General features: G+C 36.7%; 1 protein-coding gene across 1 annotated transcript in view; it reads left to right on the top strand.

Annotated features, from left to right (window-relative positions):
• The window catches only part of NELL2 (neural EGFL like 2), a 200,001-nt gene that overhangs the window by 86,448 nt on the left and 88,543 nt on the right, over positions 1–25,010 (top strand). Inside the window, exon 10 of the mRNA XM_036761454.1 lies at positions 11,482–11,573. Coding sequence (XP_036617349.1) covers positions 11,482–11,573 — 92 coding nt within the window. The remainder of the gene's footprint in view (positions 1–11,481; positions 11,574–25,010) is intronic.

Below are 25,010 nucleotides of genomic sequence, written 5' to 3' on the forward strand. Positions count from 1 at the left end.
AGGCCTAACTCCTACCTAGGTGTCATTAGGTAAATGTGCAATATGCTATTAAGTGACCAGAGAACCATGTTACTATGACCAGGGTCTACCAGGAACCTGTAACAGGCTAGCATTACCAGTGAAGGGGAACTTTAGCTCCTTAGCAATCTAAAAGACCCCAAATGGGGCTTTACAGATTATTTTATAAATAAAAGGAGCAGCATCTAAAAACTAGAAGGCAGCATCATAGATGGGGAAAACTAGTATTGGTTACAAAGTCAGAAGCATCAGATGTGGGGGACAATATAATTGGCTGGAAATTTGGAATGCAGCACTAGCAACAACTTCTCCTTCCATCTGGTCATTATGGAAAGCTCATTAATGGTATCCACCTGCGTGGCTAGCTAATGTCCTAGCAATAAAAGACCAGACTTTCTTGAAGGACAGCCAGTGTTGCAGAAATAGCAGATCATACTCCCTGGCATCCACCTGCATTCTTCAAGGAGAACAGATTTTCTTGACACAAAAATAGAACAGCGATTAGCAGGAAATCCAAACTTCCAGACTTTACTCAGGGACAAATGTAACATGACTTAGTTGTACAAAATGTCAGTGGTGATACAAAATCAAATCAACTAGAGAACAGAATTGATTTGTTTTTATTTTTTCAATTTACATCGCTTTCAGAACTTGTTCTTTCTGAATTGAATTGTTCAATTTAACCATTTTGTGTCTTGGAGTTTGCTTATTTTTTGTTTGTTTTCTGGAGGTATTTTGTGAATTCTTTCCATTGGAACTTCATTTTCTATGTTCAGAAGTTCTAGGCAGTTCTCTTCTATTATTTCCTTCATTACAATGAGAAGGTTTTTTGTTGTTTTGTGTTCTTCTGGGAGGCATGATTCTTATGTTTTCTTTGTGCATCCTGTCATTAATGCCATAGTTTTGGTTGCATTGTGAGAATATTTTCTTTTAATGTTTCTTTATCATTTTTTTGTTTCTCCTCTCCTGGTAACAAGGCCATCTCCTCACAATTAATGACTACCAAATGTTAGGGCTGGGTGTGACTCATGCAGGCAGCTTTTTAGTTCAGTTTCAGTGTTTGGACAAGTGAGGCACTCACTGTTCCTTGAATAGCTAATGAACAGAGATTTATTTAGTTCTTCAGTAGGGTTACAGTAACACCTAACTTAGACTTGACCCTTCTTTGTTTCCGCATGGAAACAGAATTGTTTCAACAAGGCAGAAAATGGTTAACTCCATGGTCTTGGAACATCTACTGACTCTGAAAGGCTTGACCCTTACATAGGTGCCATTAGATAAATGTGCCACATGCCATTAGGTGACCAGAGAACCATGTTAATATGACCAGAGTCTACCAGGAACCTGTATTCAGTCTCTTGATCTTTGTCCCAGCCTCCGTCCAAACAGGTCCCAGCAATGTTGTCTTTTAGGGAAAAACTAACTTGACTTATGTTGCAAGGGGAAGTGGGGAAGAAGAGGGAATTCTGGTAGATGTTGGTCCTATCATTAATTCCTAGGAGACATCAAGTTCAAAATTCCTCTTAGGCTATTGGTAATATGGGACTAGAGTTCAGGAGAGAGACTAGGGTGTTGTGTGTGTGTGTGTGTGTGTATACACACACATATATGCACATATATGTATACACACACTCATATATATATACAGACACATTTATATCTATATGTAGAGGGAGAGAGAGGGGGGGGATTTTGTTTGTTGAATCTTTGCTTATAATTCTAGGAGTCAACTGCATAGAGCTGAAAATTGTACCCATGAGTAGTGATGAAATCACTGAGATAGAGAGAGCAGAGAAAAAAGAGGGGCCAGAACAAAGTCTCAATGGGTACACTCAATAGGAATGATATGGATTTGAGGCTGAGAAAGAGCAAACAGATTTACGCCTTTTCACTGATTGTTTGCCTATCTATGCGATTGCTTTGAATTCAGTTGCATACTTGTGAATTTGCAAATGCATGATCTCTTTTAATTTTAAAGGCAACCTTGATTCTAATTTTCTATTATTGCTGTTCAGTTGTTTCAGTTGTGTCCAACTCTTGATGACTCCATTTGCGGTTTTCTTGGCAAAGATACTGGAGTGGTTTGCTATTTCCTTCTCTAGCTCATCTTACAGATGAAAAATTAAAGCAAACAGGGTTAAGTCACTTGCCCAGGGTCACAGTAAGTATGTAAGGCCAGATCTGAACTCATGAAGATGAGTCTAGTCGACTCCAGGCCCACTGTTCTATCCACTGTGCCATTTAACTTGCCCTACTTTTAATTTACCTAGGCAATTAAATTCTGCTAAATAATTCACACACATACACACAAACACACACACACACACACACACACCCATCCACCACCACCACCACCACTCCCCGCCCCCCCCCTGTATTAGGAGGGCAGAGTTTATAATCTCAAAGAGGATCATAAACATGTCTGAAACGTTCGGAACCGCCGGATATAAGAAACTCTCAAAGTAGAAGGCAGAAGAATCAAAACATTTATTTAGGCTCCACAGTAACCAACCCATGAACCAGCAACCCCATTTTGATATATTGATCAAAAGCTTCCAGGCCCAATAAGTACGCCTTGAAAGAGTAACCAGGAGGCTACAGAGAAGCATGATTGCGTAAAGCAAAATCATGTTTCCCCCTCTATGGTAATAAGATTACCCACTGGACTGAAGTCTTTGTTCAGCTTCCTCCCGTAGGTCAGCTCCGCTACTGGCAGCTCCTGCTTCAGCTGTGGCTGTGGCTGTAACTGTAGCTGTAACTGTCGCTGTAACTGTCGCTGTAACTGTCGCTGTAACTGTCGCTGTAACTGTCTCTGGCTCCAACCGGAAAAGGAAAAGAGGATCTTCAAGCTGTCCTCTCCCCTCTTATAGAGTTTTTTTGACATCATCAAGCACCGCCTGAACGACCAGGGCCGATTGGTTCTTGACTTGGCCCCTCCCCCTAGCGTAGCCGTTAACACCTCCCCTCAGCCAGCCCCATGACTCATCACACAGGAAGTTGTCTGCTTCCTGGAATGCTCTTTGGGCTTCCTGCCCCGGAAGAGCAAGCCACAGTGTCCAGAGGCTCAATGAGGTAAGCTGAGTCATTCAAAGAAAACAAAGGCCATTCTGGCTACACCCCCCCACACCATATAAGTTAGGCATGTCCACTGTATTCCCATTTAATTTTACCACTTTTCAAAGTATTTACTTTTTAAAAATTTAAACAAAATTCTTTCTTTCCAAGGTGAAGAGTTAATAGCTGCACTAGTTGGTTCATAAGACACCTCTCACCCGTCCCCCCCGCCCCAACTTTTCTCTTTTGCAGTCACTGGAGATAAAACTTTTAACCTGGCTTCAGTTCTGTTTTGGGCCTACCATTCTGTAGTCAGTGAAATCACCTTCTTCCCCTATATTAAAGCAATTAAATCTTTTACTCTTTAAGGAAGGAGAGAGTGCTAGGTGATTCTGGCTGCTGTTTGTATGCAAATTCCACAAAGTTTCTACTTTTAAGGATTCTCCAGGGCAATACCCACAAAACCCCCTAGGATATTTCAGCTTGTTTCTCCTGGTCCTGTATATGTTTTGCATCAAGTTTTGATATCAGTAAAGCTTGACTCCTGGATTTTTTTCTTGTTTTTGTTGTAAACCAAGAAAATATATGGTTCTTCCTGCTGGGGCTTTTTTTTTTCTTTGTAGTTTCACTTATGTTCATTTCCTGAATTCAGATTCATAAAAGATATTAGGGCCAAAAAGAATCAAATAATCATAGAATCACAGAATTTGAGTATACGAAAGAATTGAAATAGCCCTCTACCCCAGCCCATATACTATTACAACATTGCTGACAAGTGTAGTCCAGCCTATTTGAAGGCTCTATCTCTAAAATCTAAGTAGGGGGAATCCACCTCCTCTCATCATCCCATTCCACTCTGGACATGTTAGGAGGTTTTTCCTGACACCAGGCCTAAATTGTCCTCTGCAACTTCTATCAGATCCTGTATCTAGGGATAAACAGAAGTAGTCTAACCCCTCAACCATATGAAGGTCCTTCAATTATTTCAAAAACACTTAGCATGTTCTCCCTAACTTATGTTCTGTGGGTTAAAAGTGTCCAGCTCTTTCAACTAATCTTCAATGTAATCTAACATAAACTCAAGGCCTGTCACCATCCTGATCACATTTCTCTGCTTGGATGGTGTGCTAAGAAATTAATACAGCAGATGATTACTGATGACAAAGGGACTATCACCCCCTTATTCCTGGAATAATGCCTATTAATGGAGACCAAGATTTCATTAGTTTTTTTTTTGAGGGGGCCACATCACTTTGCTGATTCTAATTGCATTTTATCTCTACTTTCATTTGTATCCCATGACGTAGTGTGTATACTATCAAAGTTTGTGTCAGGTGTAGTCTGTGTCGGTGTCCTCAGGTATGGTGGTTGGAACATGATACACAACTCAGAAGCAGGAGAGCTTTGCTCAGAAAAATCAACTCACATGTTCCTCAGTATTGCATATTCATTCCTTGTTATGGCTAACCACTGAATGACCTATGAGTGCCTCATTTTGTTCTAATATCAAACCTAGATTACATGAAGAACTGGCTAGAGTTGGACCCAGCTTAATACATCATGATTCTGAAAACCTTTCTTTCCCAAGTTATGTTCTGGAACAGGCAAAATTCCATCCATGATGTCATTGGTCTTCTTCAACCACCAAAGTAAGGCCTCCTACCTTCCCCCCCCTTTTCAATTCTTTCCCCTCCCCATCCACTCCTTTCTAGGCATTTCTCTTTTCTTTCCCTGATTGCTAGCCTTTGATTTGACACTGGAACATCATACACTCCTCTCTATCCCTCTGCTCCTCTGACTCCTCTTATTTACCCTTCAAGACTGTAATGTAATCTCCCTCCACCCAACCTCCAACCCCACAATTCATTTATAGGCAAAGTGTCTTCAGATCCTGTACATAATGCCCCTTGTCTTGCTGGTTTATATATAGTTTAGTTTATGGTGTCTTTCCACCTAATTTATCTGTTTCCTCTCTAATTTTTAATATCTTTTATGCTTATTTTTAGCTTGCTTATTTTTTGGCTTTCTAATTTTCGAAATACAGTTTTAGTTCATTAAGTTTCTCTTTTTACTATTATGTTAATGTGTGATTGTAAGTATATTATTTTTCCCACGGGCTGCTTTAGCTCCCATTGGAGTTGCAACAAACTCTATGGAGCACAACTCTGACTTACCTCTCAATAGCCAAAGTAAAAAATATAAAAAGGAATAGAAAAAGAACTCCAACAGCTTTATTTCTAAATTCCAAACCTTCTTTCCCCATTTCACATGTAAATATAAGACTTTGAGAATCACCTTCTTTCAGCTGGAATCCCTTGAGACAATTGGGTAATTTATGATAATTTTTTATCTTCAATTATCTTCAAGGTACAGTTCTTAAGAACATACTGGTCTCTCCTTTTTATGCCACAGGCAGTTTATTCTCAAATCTCTTAAGAATGGGAACACCAACTCAGAGCTTCATAATCATCATTTTTAAAGTCATCACCAAAAGCAACACCAGAAACATGGAGGTTAGTTCAGACTTTCCTCCTATGAGGACACTTCAAATTGTGTCCAGATTGTTCCTTTTAGGCTGGCTATCCTCAGTTCTGACTCCTTCCTCTTGGTTCTAAATCCTGCCTCAGTTATCACACCTGCCACACCTATTTTCATGTTTTTGGTCAGTTTGCAAGTGATATGCCCTGTTTACTTGCAAGTTCTTTGGAAGTAATTTTTCAAATTCTTGCCTTTTATGCAATCTAGTTACTTTCCTTTTATAAAAATAAATTTTATTGACAACTATCATTTTTAAATTGTGAAAATTTCTCTTAGTATTCCTTCCCTTCCTGCCTCTCAGAGTGTCATCCTATAGTTTTAATAAAAGAAAAGATGAAGAGACAAAAAACACCCCAGCAGAACAAAACTATATCTTTTTTAAAAGCCTGAAAATGTCACACACCTATGAATCTCCCACCTTTGCAAAGGAGTGGGGTGGAAGTGGATTCTCATATTTCTTCTTTTGTGTCATGTATATTCTTTGTAATCCTGTGACATTCATTTGACTTTTTGGCATAGTTATTCTTTCCATTTAAATTTCTGTAGTCATTGTGTGTATGGTTTTCTTGATTCTGTTTGTTTCACTATACATCAGTTTGTACAAGTCTTTCTACTCTTCTCTGTATTCATTATATTCAGCATTTCTTACAGCACAATAATATCCCATTATATTCCTATACCAGAGTTTAACTGTTCCCCAATAGATATTTACTTTGTTTCTAATTATTTGCTATCACAAAAAAGTGCTGCTATAAATATATTGGTATTATATGGGGTCTCTTCTAACAATGACTTCCCTGAGCTATATTCTAGAAGTGAAATCTCTGGTTGAAAGTGATATTTTAGTCACTTGAATAATTCAACATTACTTTCTGGAATGATTGAACTCATGTACAACTCCATATGCCTTGTGCTAGTGCATATATTTTCCCTCACCGCCTCCAGCATTGAATATTCTCATCTTTTGTTATCTTTGCCAACTTTCTGCATGTGAGGTAAAATCTTAGGATTATTTTGATTTGTATTTCTCTTGTTAGCAATTTTGAGCATTTTTTCCTGTGGTTAATAGTTTTAATTATTATTTTTTTACAATTGTTTGTTCATATCCTTTAACTACTTATCTATTTATGAATAGTTTTTGGTTAACTCTATCTCACTATCTCTATATTAGTATGCATAATAACATAATTTATTTGTATATATGTGTGAGTCTGTTTTGTGTCTATACACATTTATATATTTTATATAAATATGTTTATGTTTAAATACATTTATATGAATATTTTATACAATATTTCTATTTAAACATTGATATAGACATTGTATATAGTTAAAATTATCTTCACATAAAATATATCTGCATACTTATATAAAATAGATTCATATATTATATCTTAATATATTGACTATATAGCTCTATATATTTATTTCATCCACTTTCACATAATTATTCATTATTTCTATAGTTAGCTCTTCAGTTCACTCATTTAGGATTTTATTGTTAAGTTTCCATCTGGGTCTGTGCTTTATTTGTGTTTCTTGAATAGATTACAATTTTTATTATGTTTTTAAAGAGTTTACTATTTCTGCTTTTTTTTTAACATTTATTTGCAATATCTGTGACCTGATACATGGTCAATTTTTGAAAAAGTTCTATGTGGTATGATAAATATCTATATTCTTCAGCAGTTCCATTTAGAAGACACCATCAACTATTTAATCTAATTTATAAAGCAAATTATTTAATTTTATATTTTTCTTTTGGCTCAGTTTCTTCATTTGGAAAATGGAAATGATAATAGCATCTACCTCATAGGGTTGTTGTGAGGATCAAATGAGATCATATTTGCAAAGTACTTAGCACAGTGTCTGGAACATAATAGGTGCTTAATAATATTAGCTGTGTGATCCAGAGTAAATCACTTAACCTCTGTCTGCCTCAGTTTCTTCAACTGCAAAATGGAGCACTTGATGCCAGGCCCTGTGAGGATGAAAGAAGGAAACTTTAATATCCATCCATTAGACAAATCTATTAGAAAAGCCTTGGGAATTACTTGTATAGAGATGATGATTAAATCCATGGGAGTTGATGGATGGAGACAGAGATAGAGAGAGAATAGAAAAAAGTCTAAGAAGGAGCCTTGATGAACATCCATAGTTACATGGCATGATCAATCAGCAAAGGAGACAAAGATGTGTTCAGATAGGTAAAAGGAGAACCAAAAGATAGAAGAACAAGAGGAAAGGGTGGTCTACAGTATAAAATGTTGCAGAGAAATTGAGAAGGATGAGAGTCGATAAAAGACAATCAGATTTGGCATTTAAATACCAAAGTCATTGGAAATTCTGGAGTGAAGAATTTATGGTGGATGATGATATTGGAAGCCAGATGGCAAAATGCTGATGGTGAGAGAAGTGAATTTAATGATTGTAGACAACTTTGTTTTTCTAGGAGTTAGACTGAAAAGGAGCAGAGACTTGGCGTGATCGTTTAAAGGAGTGGTATGATCATTTATTAGGAAGACTAGCAGTTGCCAATAAGTGACATTGCATAGCCCCTCAGTGGCTATGCAATTAGAGCATTAGAGCAGATGTGGCAGTTTTTTTTATACAGTTGGTAAAGGTGTAGGTGAGCTTACATTTAGCCTGATTTATAGGAGGGGATTTCTAGGACTCATGATAATAGTTACTGAACGTTCCCTGGAAAGTCCAGGGTTAAGCAATCTGTGACTCGTGACTGACTAGGCAGAACATCTTATGACTCCAGGGATTCATCCTTCCCCTCTTTCCATCTGGGGCAAAAGTCCAATCTGTAGCCCAGAAAAATAGGGAAGTTAACTCTTATAAAGAAGACAAACCATCTTATAGATGCTAATGTTAAGTAGCCAAAGCTGTCTTTTAAATCAAACTAATTTATAAATACTGATTCCAGTAACTAAAGCTAAACCATGCTTCTTAATTATTAATCTATCAATAATTAATACTTAATGCAGCAGTTTCACATAAGGGATAGTCCTACCACTTTATTGGAGACTAAAATAAAGGAAAAAACAGTGGGGGATGATTTCAAGAGGTTTTGAATTGTAGAAAAGGAGTAAAGAGTAAAACAAACGGTCATTATTTTCTCCGTAAAGTATGAAATAAGGTCCTCATTATTGGGAAAGAGATAGGGTTGGTGTGGGGTATTTGAGAAGAGAGCATTTGGACCAGCCTCTGTGGAGAATGAAGAGGAATAAAAGGATTATTTTGCTGATCAGGGCCCAGTTCTTTAAATAAGGGTAAGAAATTGGGAGAGATGTATGGAATGACAGAAGGTTATAGTCTGATAAAGAGATATTCCATATAAGTGGAATTACATGTAGATCATGATAAGAGGGATGTACCAGTCCCCTTCGTAGTAGATGTGGATAACAATGGGTCATGCAAAATTAAGAAACTGAGGAACTGAGGAGTTAAGGTGTTTGAATTTTAAACACCTATTATAAACACCTATTAAACTCCTATTGTAAGAGCAGTTGAAATTGAGAGGAAGACTGAGGCAGTATCATGTTCCTTGAGAAAAAGGGAATGTCCTGAGGCAGCTGATACAGCATTACAAAGAGCTGTTCAAAACTCAAGGAAGGGAGCAAACATATTTTGTTAAAGGCAATGTGAATGGCAGAAGGAGGGTTGAGGAGGAGTTAGTATTTAAGTTGCAAATTATAGGAGAGATAGGATTTTGACAGCCAGACACTGGAGACATAGTGAGAGAGAAGAGAGAAACCATTTCAGAAATTCTTAAGATTTAAATATGTTTGGGGGTTGGGAAATAGTTTGGTTCGATTGAAGTTTAGAGTACATGTGGGGAATATTGTGAGAATACTAGAGTGGTGCAAAATCACTAAGAGCCCTAAATACCAGGCTAAGATTTGAGAGCACAGAATACTTCCCCCTTCCCATTGTAGTAGGGAGCCATTGTAGCATTTTTAATGAATAGTAAAATCTTTTATCTCCAATATAAATTTATGAGTTAAGGTCCACTTTTAATCACAGAAGGTCACCTTATCGATGGTTGAATGAACCAGTCAATTATCCCTTACTCAATTTAACCAAGAAGATATTCTAAGCCCTGATACTTTATCAGGTGAGAACACCTCTTTGAGTTACACTCAAAGTTACCTCTAGTAAATAATTGAATCCTAGAATGAATCTATTGATCAGTTATCTCATTTCCCCATCCTGGCTACACTCATTTTGGATTTTTTTTAACTTCTCCACCATGCTCTATGCCAGTATTTCCACCCCTCTCCATCCCTCCACCCCTTGTTTTTCAGCTTTCTTTTGTGTGTTGTCTTGTAAGATCCTTGAGAACAAATATTGTTTTTCTTTTTTGCATTTATATCTCCAGTTCTTAGTGCAATGCCTGGCTATTAAGAAGGCACTTAATAAATGTTTGTCACCCATTGACTATTGCTTTATTGAATGTATAAACTAGGAGTTAAAAAGTCCTTAATCAATTTGGAAGGATTGAAATGACATTGAAAGAAATGACTTGGATAAAAATTCAGAATCCTCTATTCTAATAGCAGGCTAAGTTGAGTGGCAGGATAGTATCAGCAAAGCTCCTGAAAGGGAATTGTTAAGGGGAAGGGAGGAAGGTGAGTAACAGAATTACTGTCTCCTCTCTTCCACCTTGATTAGAAGATGACCTTGTGAATTTTAGAAGCTCAGAAGATTTGGACTTCCCATCAATGCCTGAGAATAAACTAGACCTGCTGAAGAAAAGCAGCTTTAGAATTTTACAAGTAGTCCAAAAGAAAACAATATCTAAAGTGAACTTCATAGTTCTTCACAATGGGAGCAAAGGACTTTTATCAATTAAGAGATAAGAATTTACCTCATTGCCACATGAGCTCTCTAAACTTGAGACCAGATTGACTCTGGTTTGGAAAGGGATGGTGGTTCTACCAACTGCTTTCAATATATTACTTATGTAAATATTCATGTCTAAAATCTAATTAGGACTAATTGGTTAATTGATGTCATCTGGGAGCATATTGTTGCAGTGTCATGAATAGTAGTACTAGAAAACCCTCTGTTCCTCAGAGTTACTTCTATAAACCTGAAGGAAGAAAGTGGTCAGTCATCTTCTAGGGTTTCAGCCTGCCAGTGTTAGTGAGAGTCAGGAGAATGAGCCTTGAGCCTGTACTACATTAAAAAAGATGAATCTGTAAGAACAGTATGATAAAATTGTTTAAGTCAATTGTAATAGTCAAGCTGAACTTTAATAATACGTGTTAAGTACTATTACAAGCAGAGCACTGTGCTAAATGCTGGAGGAGATGCAAAGTTTAAATATGACTCAATTCTTTTGTGCAATTCAGTTGGTTGTTCATATGAGAAGCAATAAGAAGCTTGGAATAGGACAGTGTAGCTAGGAATAGAAATAAAGGGCCATATGGGAAACATATTGTGGATGAATAATTGACAGGATTTGACAACTGGGGGATGGGAGAAGTAAGAGGGAGAGATATTAGTAACTATGGAACTAAAGATGGTAGAGATCTTGGAGGTACCTCATTTAACAAGACCCTGATTTTAATAAAGGAAACTGAGACCCACAGAAACAAAGTGACTAAGTGACTTGCCCAAGGTTACATAGGTAATAAGTGACAGAGTAAGGATTTGAATGCGGATGCCACAACTACAAGTTCAGTAGACTAAATTCTTGTGTCTGAGTATCTCATTTTGAGGAGCAGTTGGCATGGAGTATAGTCAGTACGAATCCTTGAAAAGTGGTAAATAAATATGAAGCATCAGTGTAAATTTACTTTGCCAACTTTAAACTATTTTTGTTCATTGAAGTTTTTGTTTTTGTTTTTAATCCCAAAGCCACATGCCATTTTCAAGGAAGAACCTATTTCGAAGGAGAGAAAAAAACAATATATTCCTCTTCTGGAGTTTGTGTTCTTTATGAATGCAAGGTAAGGGCACACCTGGATAATTTAAATTTTCTCCACAACTTACATAAAATAATTGTTCATAAAACATTCATTACAAACACTTAAAGTGACACTAATAGATTAAAAACTAAAAATATTAATTATGTAACATATGTTTATATTATCTAAGTTATTTAAAAATATATTGCCCCACTAATATTTTGTATCACATTAAATTTGAACAAAATGTGACTTTGTAGTTGAAATCTAAAATCAATTCATTTATGTTGTTGTTATGAAAATCAACTCAATAAGACTTTATTAAATGCCTAGAGGGTTTGCAGTTTACATTGGTGAATTGATTACTAACACTATTGGATGTTTGATCCTTGATCCTTATTGATGATATAAGGCAATGAAATTATGGGTGAAATCAGACAAAATCAACCATTAAATTTTGATTTTCAGTAAGCTAATATAAAGCTTTTACTCAGCTAATGCATACTTCTCTTAGACACTTCGGTCAATGGTAAGGTAGCAATTAAAAAAACATAAACATTTTAAAATTCCCTATTTAATGGAAATCAGTCCCTATATTCATAGTGATGTTACAATTTAAGTTGAATTTTTCACAAATTTAATTAATCAATGTTTTTTTTAAAAAGCTTTGTAAAGCAAATTATCAAAATGTTTCTTCAAACTAAACTTCCTTTTCACTAGTTTAAAATTTAAATACATTTCACATGAATTTTCATCACTTTCTGAAATTTTTACCAATTTAAAGTATCTTAAGTAAATTTTGTGGTTCATGTTATGCATTATCTTAAATAACTGCCCTGGGCTTTTAACCAGGAAGACATTTATCTTTCTGAATTCAAATCCAGCCTCAGACACTTTCTAGTTGTGTGACCCTGGGCAAGCCATTTAATCCTGTTTGCTTCATTTACTCATCAGTAAAATGAGCTGGAGAAGGAAATGGCAAACCAATTCAGTATCTTTGCCAAAAAAAAAACCAAAAACCCAAAATGGGTCACAAAGAGTCAGACACAACTGAAATGACTCAACAAAAACAACACATAAATAACTGACCGAATGTTAGTCCTTTGCTTTGGAATTTCAATAATCTGTGTTAGTTTCCTTAACTGTATATTCTTTATATAACTGAGAAAATTATAGATTGGTAAGGAATCAATGGTTTCCTAGGATGTTTCATAAAGTATGTGTGGGGTATTGATTGTAGATAGAAAATTGATACGTGTTTCAAATGAAAAACATTGAGAATGGAAGACTTGGAATTGTAGCAGTGACCTTTAATAATCGGCGAGATAAAGTGAAGTTTCAAGATCATAAATGAACACATCACCCTTGGGTGATAATTGGAGATTCCATAAGATAAGGAAGGGAGAATTATTAACTAGAATTTTAGTTTATTCAAGCTCACAGGCTTATGCATCTATGTGTGTATGATGTGTTTTATGTATATATGACAACTTTCTCTTCTAAAATAAGTTTATATTGGTGTCTTTTTTTTTTACAACACGATAGTTTTCCAGTAATCCTCCTCCTCTTTCTCCTACAGAGCCATGCCACATAACAAATAATATTCTAAGGCCAAAAAAAAGTAGAAAGAAAAGAAAGAGGAAAAAAATCAGCCTAACTAATCAATTCGTCAAAAAGTCTGAAAATGTGAAAAGTGCCATGTTTTTGGATCACCCACCTCCACAAAGGAGTGAGATGGGAATATCACTTAAAATCTTTTCTTTTAAGCCAAGCTCATTCTTTATTAATTTTGCTTCATTTACTTTTGACTTTTCTTGGTAATTCTTCTCATTTACATTGTTATATTCAAGTAGTTTTTTAGTTGACTGTCTGGGATTCTCCAAATATACTATCATGTCATCTGCAAAGAGTAATTGTTTGGTTTCCTCATTGCCTATTCTAATTCCTTCAATTTCTTTTTCTTCTCTCATTGCTGTAGCTGACATTTCTAGTACAATATTGAATATAGTGATGGTAATGGGCATCCTTTCTTCACTTTGCCTGTTCTCTGGGTATGAGGTAAAATCTCAGGGTTGTTTTGATTTGCTTTTCTCTTCTTGTCAGTGAGTTGTAGCCTTCTTTTATGAGGAGGATAATATTTTGTTTATGTATATTTGTAGGATATGGTTTTTCCTCCAGGATTTTTTAAAATGCATCCCAGAAATTTTGGTATGTTTCCTCATACTCAGTCCTTCTTTAGTCTCTGTATTCTTCATGGAATTAAAGCTTCTAAGGAACATTTTGGTATCTAATCTTGAGTTTCTTATTCCAAAAACTTTTTATTCTATTGCTTTGCAGATCTTTCCCCATGCTATTCTCCTTTTTTGTTTTTGAAATAACACTTTTTTCAGGTGTTATAAAGAGTATTGCTTCATAGTAGAAATTTTCCTGTGTCTCTGGTTGTGCAGGGGACAGAGCCATTATTGACTAGCTACATCTTTTTGGTCATTTCCTGCCCCTCTATTTGCCTTGCAATCTCTCTGGGCTCATTATCTTCCACCTTTTTTTGTCAGTTGCCTCTAGGGACTCAGATATTCCTTCTCCTGAGGAAAGCTCTCCTATGAAAGAAGGGAGAAATTCTTTAAAGGGCACCTCTTTAATGAGGACCTTAAAAGAGTGTAATATTAATTCAAGTGGGACTTTTTTTTTACTGTTTTCTCTTTTAGAGCACTTATTTAATCAAGTGCCCTTGATGAGTCCAGCCTTTGTTTCTTCAATTAAATTAGGAGTCTTTGATGACCTCTTTGCCTCAAGGGAAAGCCTGGTTTGCATGAGTTTGAGTGACATGTTTGTGACACCAGAGGCTTTTAGACCATGTGGGTCTGAGTCCCAAGTTTGTGATGCTTTTAGGTCACGTGGGTTTGAGTTGCACATTGTGATGCCCTTTGACCCTGAACAAGACATATAAACCCAGAGGTTGGCATTCTCCCTTGGGGCTCTCAGTCACTTTCCAGTGAGAGTGGCATGGGACTCTGGGCAGCCATTTTAAGAGCCTCCTGCTTGTAAATGTAGATGTTGATGGCTTCCTGGTAACTACGAATTGTGATTTGGTCTGTTTATATTATCTCTGCAATTTGTTTGTATTTGCTCTGAAGTTCAGGTTGCTGGCTTTTCCTCCTGAACTAACTGAGTGATATTTGTATGTTGGATTAAAGTAAGATTATTAACCCCTTAAAGTTACTTTCCTTAGTAAAGCAGATCAAAAGAACCTGTGCTGGCAGCTTTTGTTGCTGGTCTTGGTGGGTCTTACAACTCAGCAGCAGCTGCTAGCTGAATTGTTATTACAAAGGGGTATGATCTGCAGGGTTTTGGTGCTTAGAAAGTCCACTCATCATTTTTCTAGAGGCTGGATCTCGAAGCATCTCAGTCTTTTCTCACATGGAGCAGAGGAAATTCACAGTTCACCAGCCTCAATTACTGCCCCAAGTGACTTCTGGGGGGACATAACTAACCCCATCTGGATCTTGGAATTTTTTCTTCAGACTTAGTGGAGTGCCATACAATTTCTATTTCTCTGTTTCTGTCTCTCTCTCTCTGTCACACCCACCCACACACCCACACACACACACACACACACGAGCTCATACACGTTCTACTCCTATTTCCTCTCTCCATTCTCTGACCAAGCTATTTTTGCACATATCACTGCCACAGCGCTATCACTGACAAAAGAATTTTAAATGTAGGTCAGATTGGAAATGTCTCTAACCTGTGAGTGGCTAACCAAACAAAGCAGGCCAGAAGCAGGTGAGACAGAAATGAAAAATTGGCTTAATTAATTTCAAAATGAGGAAAGCAGGTTTGCAAACATAAATCCTCCTGAGAAGGGCTTGACATGCTGGGGCAGGGGTAGGGCTTATAAGCCTGAAAACTACAAAAAGGCAGAACCCAACACAGTCATCCTTAAGTCTTGATTAAAAAGTTCCCCTGGCAGGCCCATGTGTGCAGGCATTTTGGGGACAATATAGGTGTTCTTGAGTCTTGTGGGAACAGTTCTTAAGTCATTAGACCCATTGTATAAGGGTTGTTGAGCCTTGTGATTGTTCAGCAGGGTATAAAACCAGAGTTAGTGTGGCAGGAACAGAAGTGCAGCATCTGGTTCAGTTCACTTAGCAGTCATACAAGCATAAGAATTCTTAAGAGTATTAGGAGGTTTGATTTAACACTTTCTGCTGCAACATGTTGGCTACTTCTGGCTCTTAGGTCCCTGGGAAATTATTGATTAATAGGAAAATCATAAATCCCTCAGAGAATACCTGATGTTGGTCAAAGCAATACGTTTTACCATAGAGTGAGATCATCCAGAGGGTGAGTGCAAAGGATTGTTGCTATGCCAAGCTCGGGTCACAGCCTGCTTGCTGGGCCTCGGCTGTGGAAAAAGAGTGTGTCCAAATATCTTGACATTACAGGCTGAACAAATTTCTGCCCTATGTATCTTTTTAACACTGGAAGGAGGGTAAAGGATGTGGACTTGAGTTCTGTGGCAACCGGCATGGGATGACTCGTATAATCCTGCTCCTGCTAGTGTGGTAGGTGGTAGGGGAATGGATTCTGTATAAGCACATATAAGGATCTAGGGATTAGCCTTCTCTGCTGTTCCTTCATCAAGATTTTACCATAGGTGGAGACAAGATGGCAGCTGGAAAGCAGGGACTAGTGTGAACTCCCTGCTAAGTCCCTCCAAAAACCTGTAAGAAATGGCTCTGAACCAATTCTAGAACTGTGTTTGGATTCCTACTGCCATAGACTGCAGAGAAAGCTGAAATTGATTTATCTCTGGTCACATAATTCCAATTTTGGAACAATGTGAGACATCATTAAGATTGGAAAAAAATGTCTGGTCTTCCATCTTGTTGGTCTCACAGCCCTTAAAATGATACAACAAATTTATTTCAAAATTTATTTAAATAAAATATTTGAGGGAGTTAGATATTTGCATTGTGTCACTGAGCAAACTATTTCTGAGTCACATAACTAAAAAGATCATGGAATCATAAACTAAGTACTTTATTCAGTCCCTATTCTTTTTCACAAAAAACAAACAAAATGAAACAAAAGAGCAATTACACATCAAATGTTAAGGAAATGCACTTGAATCCCCAGGACAAGAAAGCAAGAAATCCAACAAAGTAACAGCCTTAACTCAAACTGGAAAACTCTAATCCTTTAGGCATTTACTCAAGACTGCTCCTCCAAGAGCTTCTGTGTTCTGAAATGATACAGAAAATGAGCAAAAGACTTTTGTTTTGCAACATAAATATATATTCCCCACTTAGTGCATTGTTTCAACATGAAAATGAAAGGAAGAGTACGGGAGAGATTGTCCTTCCTTTTGCTCAGAATGGAACTTAGATTTGTAAACCTCAAGCCGGAAGTGACGCAACCTCTTATATTCCTACTTCCTTATCCAAATCCTATAAAAATTAGCAGATGCCGATTCAGGTCACCAGAGAAGGAATAGTCAGATTTGGTTCCAGAGGCCTCCATTTGTTTCTCAAATAGGCCTGAAAAAAAGTGACTGAAATTTGCTGTTCCTGCAGAAGCTCCTTGGAAGCAGGGACCAAGGCAAGTGAAAAGGAAATTACTCAATTTGGGAAGAGGTTAAGGCATCCTGGCATCTAGCCTAGTCTATTGAATACACACAATATTAAAGGGAAAGAGTATGAAAGTGAGTGGACAGTGTAATAATAGGATAAAATTTTCTATTCTTAAAAAGGATAAAGCCACTAAATATTGAGCAAAAGAAAGTTCAATTAAAACCTAAAGCACAAACAGATAAATCAACAGCAATGGTGCTAAAATTAAAGTCTGCACACTGAAACATTAAAGATTACAATTTTTTATAAGTAAATGTCACATGACAAAGGAAATTGAATTCATGTCTGATAAAACACAGAATACTATCAAATCCTAAGAGATCAAGGAAACCAAACAAGATGTGTTAGAATGATTCAATAGAGAAAAGGAAGTTGTGCATAGTAGATTTGCAGTTTTACGTGCAATCATCTTTTTTATTGTATTATGTTTTGGAAATGCTTGTTTTAGTCATCAAATTTAAAATAGAATTTAATAATTAATTTAAAAAAGAAGCTAGAAAGGAAATAAATGTATGAACTTATGGCCTGAACAGTAGAAATAATTGGCAGAATAAAAATACTTGAGAACACATTAGCAAGTCACTCCAAAAATGTTAATGAAAGAATATATTTGGAATAGAAATATACTGAAGTGAAGGACAATCTGGAAAGTGAGAAGTAAAAGACAATAATTCTCAAAGACTACCTAATCACTATATAATCAAAATTCATTAATCTCAAAGAGAGGTGTGTAAACAAAAATTAAATATTACTGATCTTTCAGAAGAACATGATAAATTGAAAAATGTAATTACTATTATGCATATAAAATAATACAAGAAAAGTTCCAACAACTTCTGAAATAAGAAAACAAAATATGAATAAAAATAATCTACAGATCACTTCTGAGAGAGAAGGGAAAGACTATGCTACTAACTCTAAGACACATAGATAATAAATTCTGTAAGAAACCACGAGAAAGACCTTCAAATATAAAGTTTAGGAAATTCATATAAACCAAGATTATTCTATATCTGCTAGAAGCCAAAGGGAGTGGAATAACATTCCATAAAGCAAAAATGTCAAGATGCAACCCAGAAAATTTACTCTGCAAACCTGAAGCTATTATGAACAAGAGAAAAATAGATTAATGTCTAATCAAAAAAAGCATGTAGGCATTTCCGCATGGTAAAAAAAAAAAAAAAAGATGAGTGGATTTTTTTTTGAATTTTAAACACTCCAAACTAAGGAAACACAATAAAGGTTAAATAAGTAAAACAGCTGAGAAAATAACCATAATAGAAAGACTGGCTTATATCTTGACCTATTGATGTACTCTTCAGGGGATTAAAAATTAAAAATAAAAGAAAGCATTTAAAAGACCTTTTTTAAAAGTACAAAAAGGGATAGAATTCTTGGAAGAAGGTGGAGTAAAGCAGTTTTTTTCCTAAGACAACCTGAAAAGACCTCCAGGAGCTGAGGTTCAACTTAAGTGAAGTGTAAACACCTCCAGGCTGACTCTGCTGAATTAATAAATGAATCCTGGGGCAGCTAGATTGGGAGGCAGCCTCAGGAACTTTCACCTCATAGGCAGTATGGGGGTTCAATGGCTGATTAGGAGATTAAAAGACCTTCCATTGTCAAGGAATGCCAAACACAATTTGTGGGGAGAAGGAGCTAGTACATGCCTAATGAGTTCAGTAGCAGAGATGCAGGGACCCTGCTGGCTATGGGCACCTGCAGGAGAGCAGAATCCCTGGTTTCATTTCCAGGGCAGAGAGAACAGCTGTAGTTTGAAGCCACAGAGGAACCAAAGAGACCAAAGCATTTGCCAGACAGTATGGGTGTTTTAGACCATGGCTTAGGGGTGGAGAGGAGTGCCCAAGGTCACGCCCCAACACAGAGCACAGAAAATAACAGTAAGAAGAACCTGAAGCTTGGGACATCATTCCCCACACCTTGGAACTAGAACTTGATTATAGTAATAACTGCTAAAAACAAAATAAAATAAAATAAAAATGAGTAAGCAAAGGAGAAAGAATCTAATCATAGATAGTTACTATGGGGATAGAGAAGATCTGGATTCATATTCAGAGTAAGATAGTGGAGCAAAAAAAAAAAGCCACTCCTATTTTGATGAGAAACATCAGATGGTCCCAAGCACAAAAAGAGTTCTTGGAAGAATTTAAAAAGGACTTTAAAAATCAAATAAGAGAGACTGAGGAATCAGGGGACAAAAAGAGCAATCCAAGAAAATTATGAAAAGAAAGTCAACCAAATGTAAATAGAGAATCAAAACATTAAGGAAGAAAATAATTCCTTGAAAACTGGAATTAGACAAGGGGAATCTAATGATGATATAATACACCAAGAAATAATAAAACAAAATCAAAAGAATGAAAATCTAGAAGAAAATATGAAACATCTCATCAGAAAAAAAACATCCAAAGATGAGATTGAGGAGAGACCAATTATAAGGGACTTAAAAAGGTTAAATTTTTTACTTCTTGTATGTGAAAATGTTATCAGTAATCTTATGACTGTCATTATTTTTTCGGTAGTTGGAAAGAAAGACTTGGGCTGAGCTTTGTTTGATGGGATTATTCTTTTTAAAACTGTGAAAGGAAAGGGGTAATTATGTCATGCAAATGAGGCAGGAAAGGAAGAACTGATATAGAAGAAGAAAGTAGAGAGGGGGAGGGGAGGTAGTGCTGGAACCTTACTCAAACCAGAAATGAGATAAAGAGGGAACAACATATATATCTAGAATGGTATAAAAGTCTTCTAAATTCAGGAAGAAATAAGAGGACAAGGGGATAGATAGGAATAGACAAGGAAAGGATCAGGGAGGGACTCTTAGAGAGGTGGGTAGGTTAAGGAATAGGAGGGCAAGGAAATAGGTAGAAGTAAATTGGGGGGGAGGGGCCAAGATGGTGGCTGGGAAATAGGGACTTGCCTAAAGCTCTCCCCAAGGTCCCTCCAAACACCTATAAAAATGGCTCTGAAGAAATTCTAGAACAGCAAAACCCACAAAACTGCAGAGGGAAGCAGGGCTCCAGCCCAGGACAGCCTGGATGGTCTCTGAGTAAGGTCTATTGCACAGAGCTGGGAGCAGAGGAGAGAAGAGCCCAGCATGGGCTGCGCCCAGACAAACTAGACTGGGAGCCAGGCAGAACAGGCCATAGAGCCCTGCATTGGTGAGCTCTGGCAATTACCAGTCTTCTAACCTACAAACACCAAAGACAACAGAGAAGGTTACTGGGAAAAGTTGCTGGGACAGAGTGAAAGGAGTTCCCCAGGGATGATGGAGGTGGTGTAGCTCTGAGGCTGCTTCCAGAACTACAGCTGCAATTGCTTCTGGCCCCAGGCCCACCTAGTGGGAGGAATTAAGCTGCAGATCAGAGTGTCAGAGCAGGAGTGCAGAGCCTGCTAAGATGTGAGTCACAGTTCGGGTTGTTGGTTCTTGGGGGAGGAGGAGCACTGGTGTGGCAGACGATGCTGTGTGGAAATAGCTCTGAAAACAGCAGCACAGCCCCTCAAGCTTAGGACAAAATATTCTGTACTCTATGAGCAGTCATACCAAGATGAAAAGCACAAGGGTCAAGTAGTTGGCTGGGAACTTGGCCAGGCAGCAAATACAGACTCAGATTCAGACTCAGACTTTGAAACCTTTCTTTGGTGACAAAGAAGACCAAAACATACAGCCAGAAGAAGTCAACAAAGTCAAAGAGCCTACATCAAAAGCCTCCAAGAAAAATATGAATTGGTCTCAGGCTTGGAATAGCTCAAAAAGGATTTGGAAAAGCAAGTTAGAGAAGTAGAGGAAAAATTGGGAAGAGAAATGAGAGGGATGTGAGAAAACCATGAAAAATAAGTCAACGACTTGCTAAAGGAGACCCAAAAAAAATACTGAAGAAAATAACACCTTAAAAATAGACTAAGCCAAAATGGCAAAAGAGCTCCAAAAAGCCAATGAGGAGAAGAATGCCTTGAAAGGCAGAATTACCCAAATGGAAAAGGAGATCCAAAAGACCACTGAAGAAAATATTACCTTAAAAATTAGATTGGAGCAAGTGGAAGCTAGTGACTTTATGAGAAATCAAGATATTATAAAACAGAACCAAAGGAATGAAAAACTGGAAGACAATGTAAAATATCTCATTGGAAAAACCACTGACCTGGAAAATAGATCCAGGAGAGATAATTTAAAAATTATTGGATTACCTGAAGGCCGTGATCAAAAAAGAGCCTAGATCTCATCTTTCAAGAAATTATCAAGGAGAACTGCCCTGATATTCTAGAGCCAGAGGGTAAAATAGAAATTGAAAGAATCTACCAATCACCTCCTGAAAAAGATCCCAAAAAGAAAAATCCTAGGAATATTGTTGCCAAATTCCAGAGCTCTCAGCTCAAGGAGAAAATACTGCAAGCAGCCAGAAAGAAACAATTTGAGTACTGTGGAAACACAATCAGAATAATACAAGACCTAGCAGCTTCTACATGAAGGGATTGAAGGACTTGGAATATGATATTCTGGAGGTCAATGGAGCTAGGATTAAAACCAAGAATCACCTACCCAGCAAAACTGAATATAATGGTCCAAGGCAAAATATTCACTTTCAATAAAATAGAGAACTTTCAAGCTTTCTTAATGAAAAGACCAGACCTAAAGAGAAAATTTGACTTTCAAATACAAGAATCAAGAGAAGCATGAAAAGGTAAACAAGAAAGAGAAACTATAAGGGACTTACTAAAGTTGAACTGTTTTGTTTACATTTCTACATGGAAAGATGATGTGTGTAATTCATGAGACCTTTCTCAGTATTAGGGTAGTTGAAGGAAATATACATACATACAAACATACATACACATACATACATATATATATGTATATATATATATATATATATATATACATACATACATACATACAGAGGGCACAGGGTGAGTTGAATATGAAGGGATGATATCTAAAAAAATAAAATCAAGGGGTGAGAGAGGAATATATTGGGAGAAGGTGAAAGGGAGAGATAGAATGGGGTAAATTATCTCACATAAAAGTGGCAAGAAAAAGCAGTTCTTCTGGAAGGGAAAAGGGGGCAAGTGAAAGGAAATGAGTGAATCTTGCTCTCATTGAATTTGACTTAAGGATGGAATACCATACATACTCAGTTGGGTATCTTACACTACAGGAAAGTGGGGGGAATGGGATAAGAGGTGGGGTGATAGAAGGGAGGGCAGATCAGAGGAGAAGGTAATCAAAAGCAAACACTTTTGAAAAGGGATAGGGTAAGGGAGAAAATTGAATAACAGGGAACAGGATAGGATGGAGGGAAATATAGTTAGTCTTTCACAACATGACTGTTATGGAAGTGTTTTGCATAATGATACATGTGACCTATGTTGAATTGCTTGCCTTCTCAAGAAGGGTAGGTAGGGAGGGAAGAAGAGAGAGAATTTGGAACTTAAAGCTCTAAAAACAAATGCTCAAAGAAAGTTGTTTTTATATGCAACTGGGAAATAAGACATACAGGCAATGAGGTATAGAAATCTATCTTGCCTTAAAAGAAAACAAGGAGAAAGGGGACAAGGGGGAGGGAGAAGGGCAGACTGGGGAAAAGGGCAATCAGAATACATGCCATCTTGGGGTGGGGGAGGGTAGAAATGGGGAGAAAATTTGTCACTCAAAATCTTGTGGAAGTCAATGTTGGAAACTAAAAATACTTCTTAAAAATTATAGATCATTCCACTCATTTTGTGCTTCAATTAGTAGATATAATTATTTCTTAGCAGAGGTATTTCTCTAAATAATGTAGCAAGAACAACAGTTATAATATATTCCTTTCATAAACTCAGATTACTGTTACCCACAAATTCACACAACATTTGTGTGAAAAGTGGGTTCAAAATTCAATGATTCAAAGTTCATTAATACTGAGGCACACATATAGTATATATAGAATTCATCCCTGAAAGCCATGACCAAAAATGAATTTGAATAACACATTTTAAGAAATCATGAAGGAAAAGTGTTGGGACCTATTAGAAGCAGAAGGAAAAATAAAAATAAAATGCACTGGTCACTTACTGAAAGAAATTCCCAAATTAAAATTCCCATGAATGTCATAATCAAAGTTGAAAGCTTCCAAGTCAAAGACAAAAAACCTCAAGCAGCCAGAAAAGAAAAGTTCAGGTATCAAACAACAAGTCAGAATCCCACAACATTTAGCAGCTTTTCACCTTAAAGAGAGGGAGAACTTGTAATAAATTATAATGGGAAAAGATATAGGCTTACTACTCAGAAAAAGTAAGTATAATTTTACCTATGGAAAACAGCTTTAATAAGACTTCTAAGCATTCCGGATGAAAAGACAAGAGCTGAATGGAAACTTTGAAATACAAAAATACAAGTCAAGAAAAATGCAAAAAAGTAAATAAGTATAAGAAAGTAATCAAAAGCAACTAGATTAAAAGGTGAAATGTTTACATTCTAATGAGGTGAGGTAATACATTTCCTTTCAAAACTCTAATGCCATTAAGGGTCATAGAAGTAGAAGGAGAGAGGAAAAAGAGAGGAAAAGATAGCAATATCTAGGGACATAGCTAATTTGTTACCTCAGCTAAACTGTTCTCACTTCGTAAAGCAGTTACAGACTGTTACACCTTATTAACATGCTAAAACCTCATAACACACTTATGTTTTGTAACTGCCTGAAGCTCAAGTTGAGGTTAGGTCAAGAGGGACAAAATTATTTCTACCTTAAATTAGCTTTCATCATAAGAGATCTGAGGCACAGAAAATTAAAGTGAATTGCACAATTTCCCAGCAGAATCTATATCATCATACAGATTACTTACAACAAAAATCATAAATCTGCATTTTTTAAAATATTTTTTTTATTTTTAGTTTACCACACATGGTTTTTGTACAAAAAAAAGCCAATGCAACAAAAATTAGGAGGGAAGCAGAAAATTGGGAGAAAATCTTTGCAACTAGTATCTCTGATAAAGGGCTCATTTCTAAAATATACAGGGAACTGAGCCAAATATATAGGAATACAAGCCATTTGCTAATTGAAAAATGGTCAAAGGATATGAACAGGCAGTTTTCAGAGGAAGAAATTAAAGCTATCTATAGGCATATGAAAAAATGCTCTGGATCACTACTGATTAGAGAAATGCAAATCAAAACAACTCTTAGATACCACATCTCTCCTGTAAGATTGGCTAAAATAACAAAGCAGGAGGATGATAAATGCTGGAGAGGATGTGGGAAAATTGGAACATTGTTACATTGCTGGTGGAGTTGTGAGATGATCCAGCCATTTTGGAGAGTAATTTGGAGATATGCCCGAAGGGCCATAGGAATGTTCATACCCTTTGACCCAGCAATACCACTTCTAGGGTTGTATCCCAAAGAAATCACACAAGAGGGAAAGGGACCCATATGTACAAAGATATTTATAGCGGCTCTCTTTGTGGTAGCCAAGAATTGGAAATCAAAGGGATAAATCTTCATTTTTAATGCAATATCACTGTGGATAAAAAGGCAGAAAATTTATGGTAAGATCTAGAAACTATTAAAGTGGAAAATGCATTAAGAGAAACTTATTCTAGGAATGCTATAAAACTTGGTTACCTAGCTTATTCTGGGAAACAAAACTTTTTCATTTAGACCTCTGCTCAAATATATCGACACATGTGAGTTCAAAAGGCAGCTCTGAATAGTGAATAGGGCACTGGATTGAAGTCAGATTAAAATCATGCCTTGGAAAAGTACTAGATTTGTGCCCTTGAGCTAATAATCATTTAACCTCTATGAGCTTCAGTTTTGTTATCTGTAAACTGGGAGTGGGGCAACAAT

Source organism: Trichosurus vulpecula, chromosome 5 (genome assembly GCF_011100635.1).
Source record: "Trichosurus vulpecula isolate mTriVul1 chromosome 5, mTriVul1.pri, whole genome shotgun sequence".
Classification (NCBI taxonomy): domain Eukaryota; kingdom Metazoa; phylum Chordata; class Mammalia; order Diprotodontia; family Phalangeridae; genus Trichosurus; species Trichosurus vulpecula.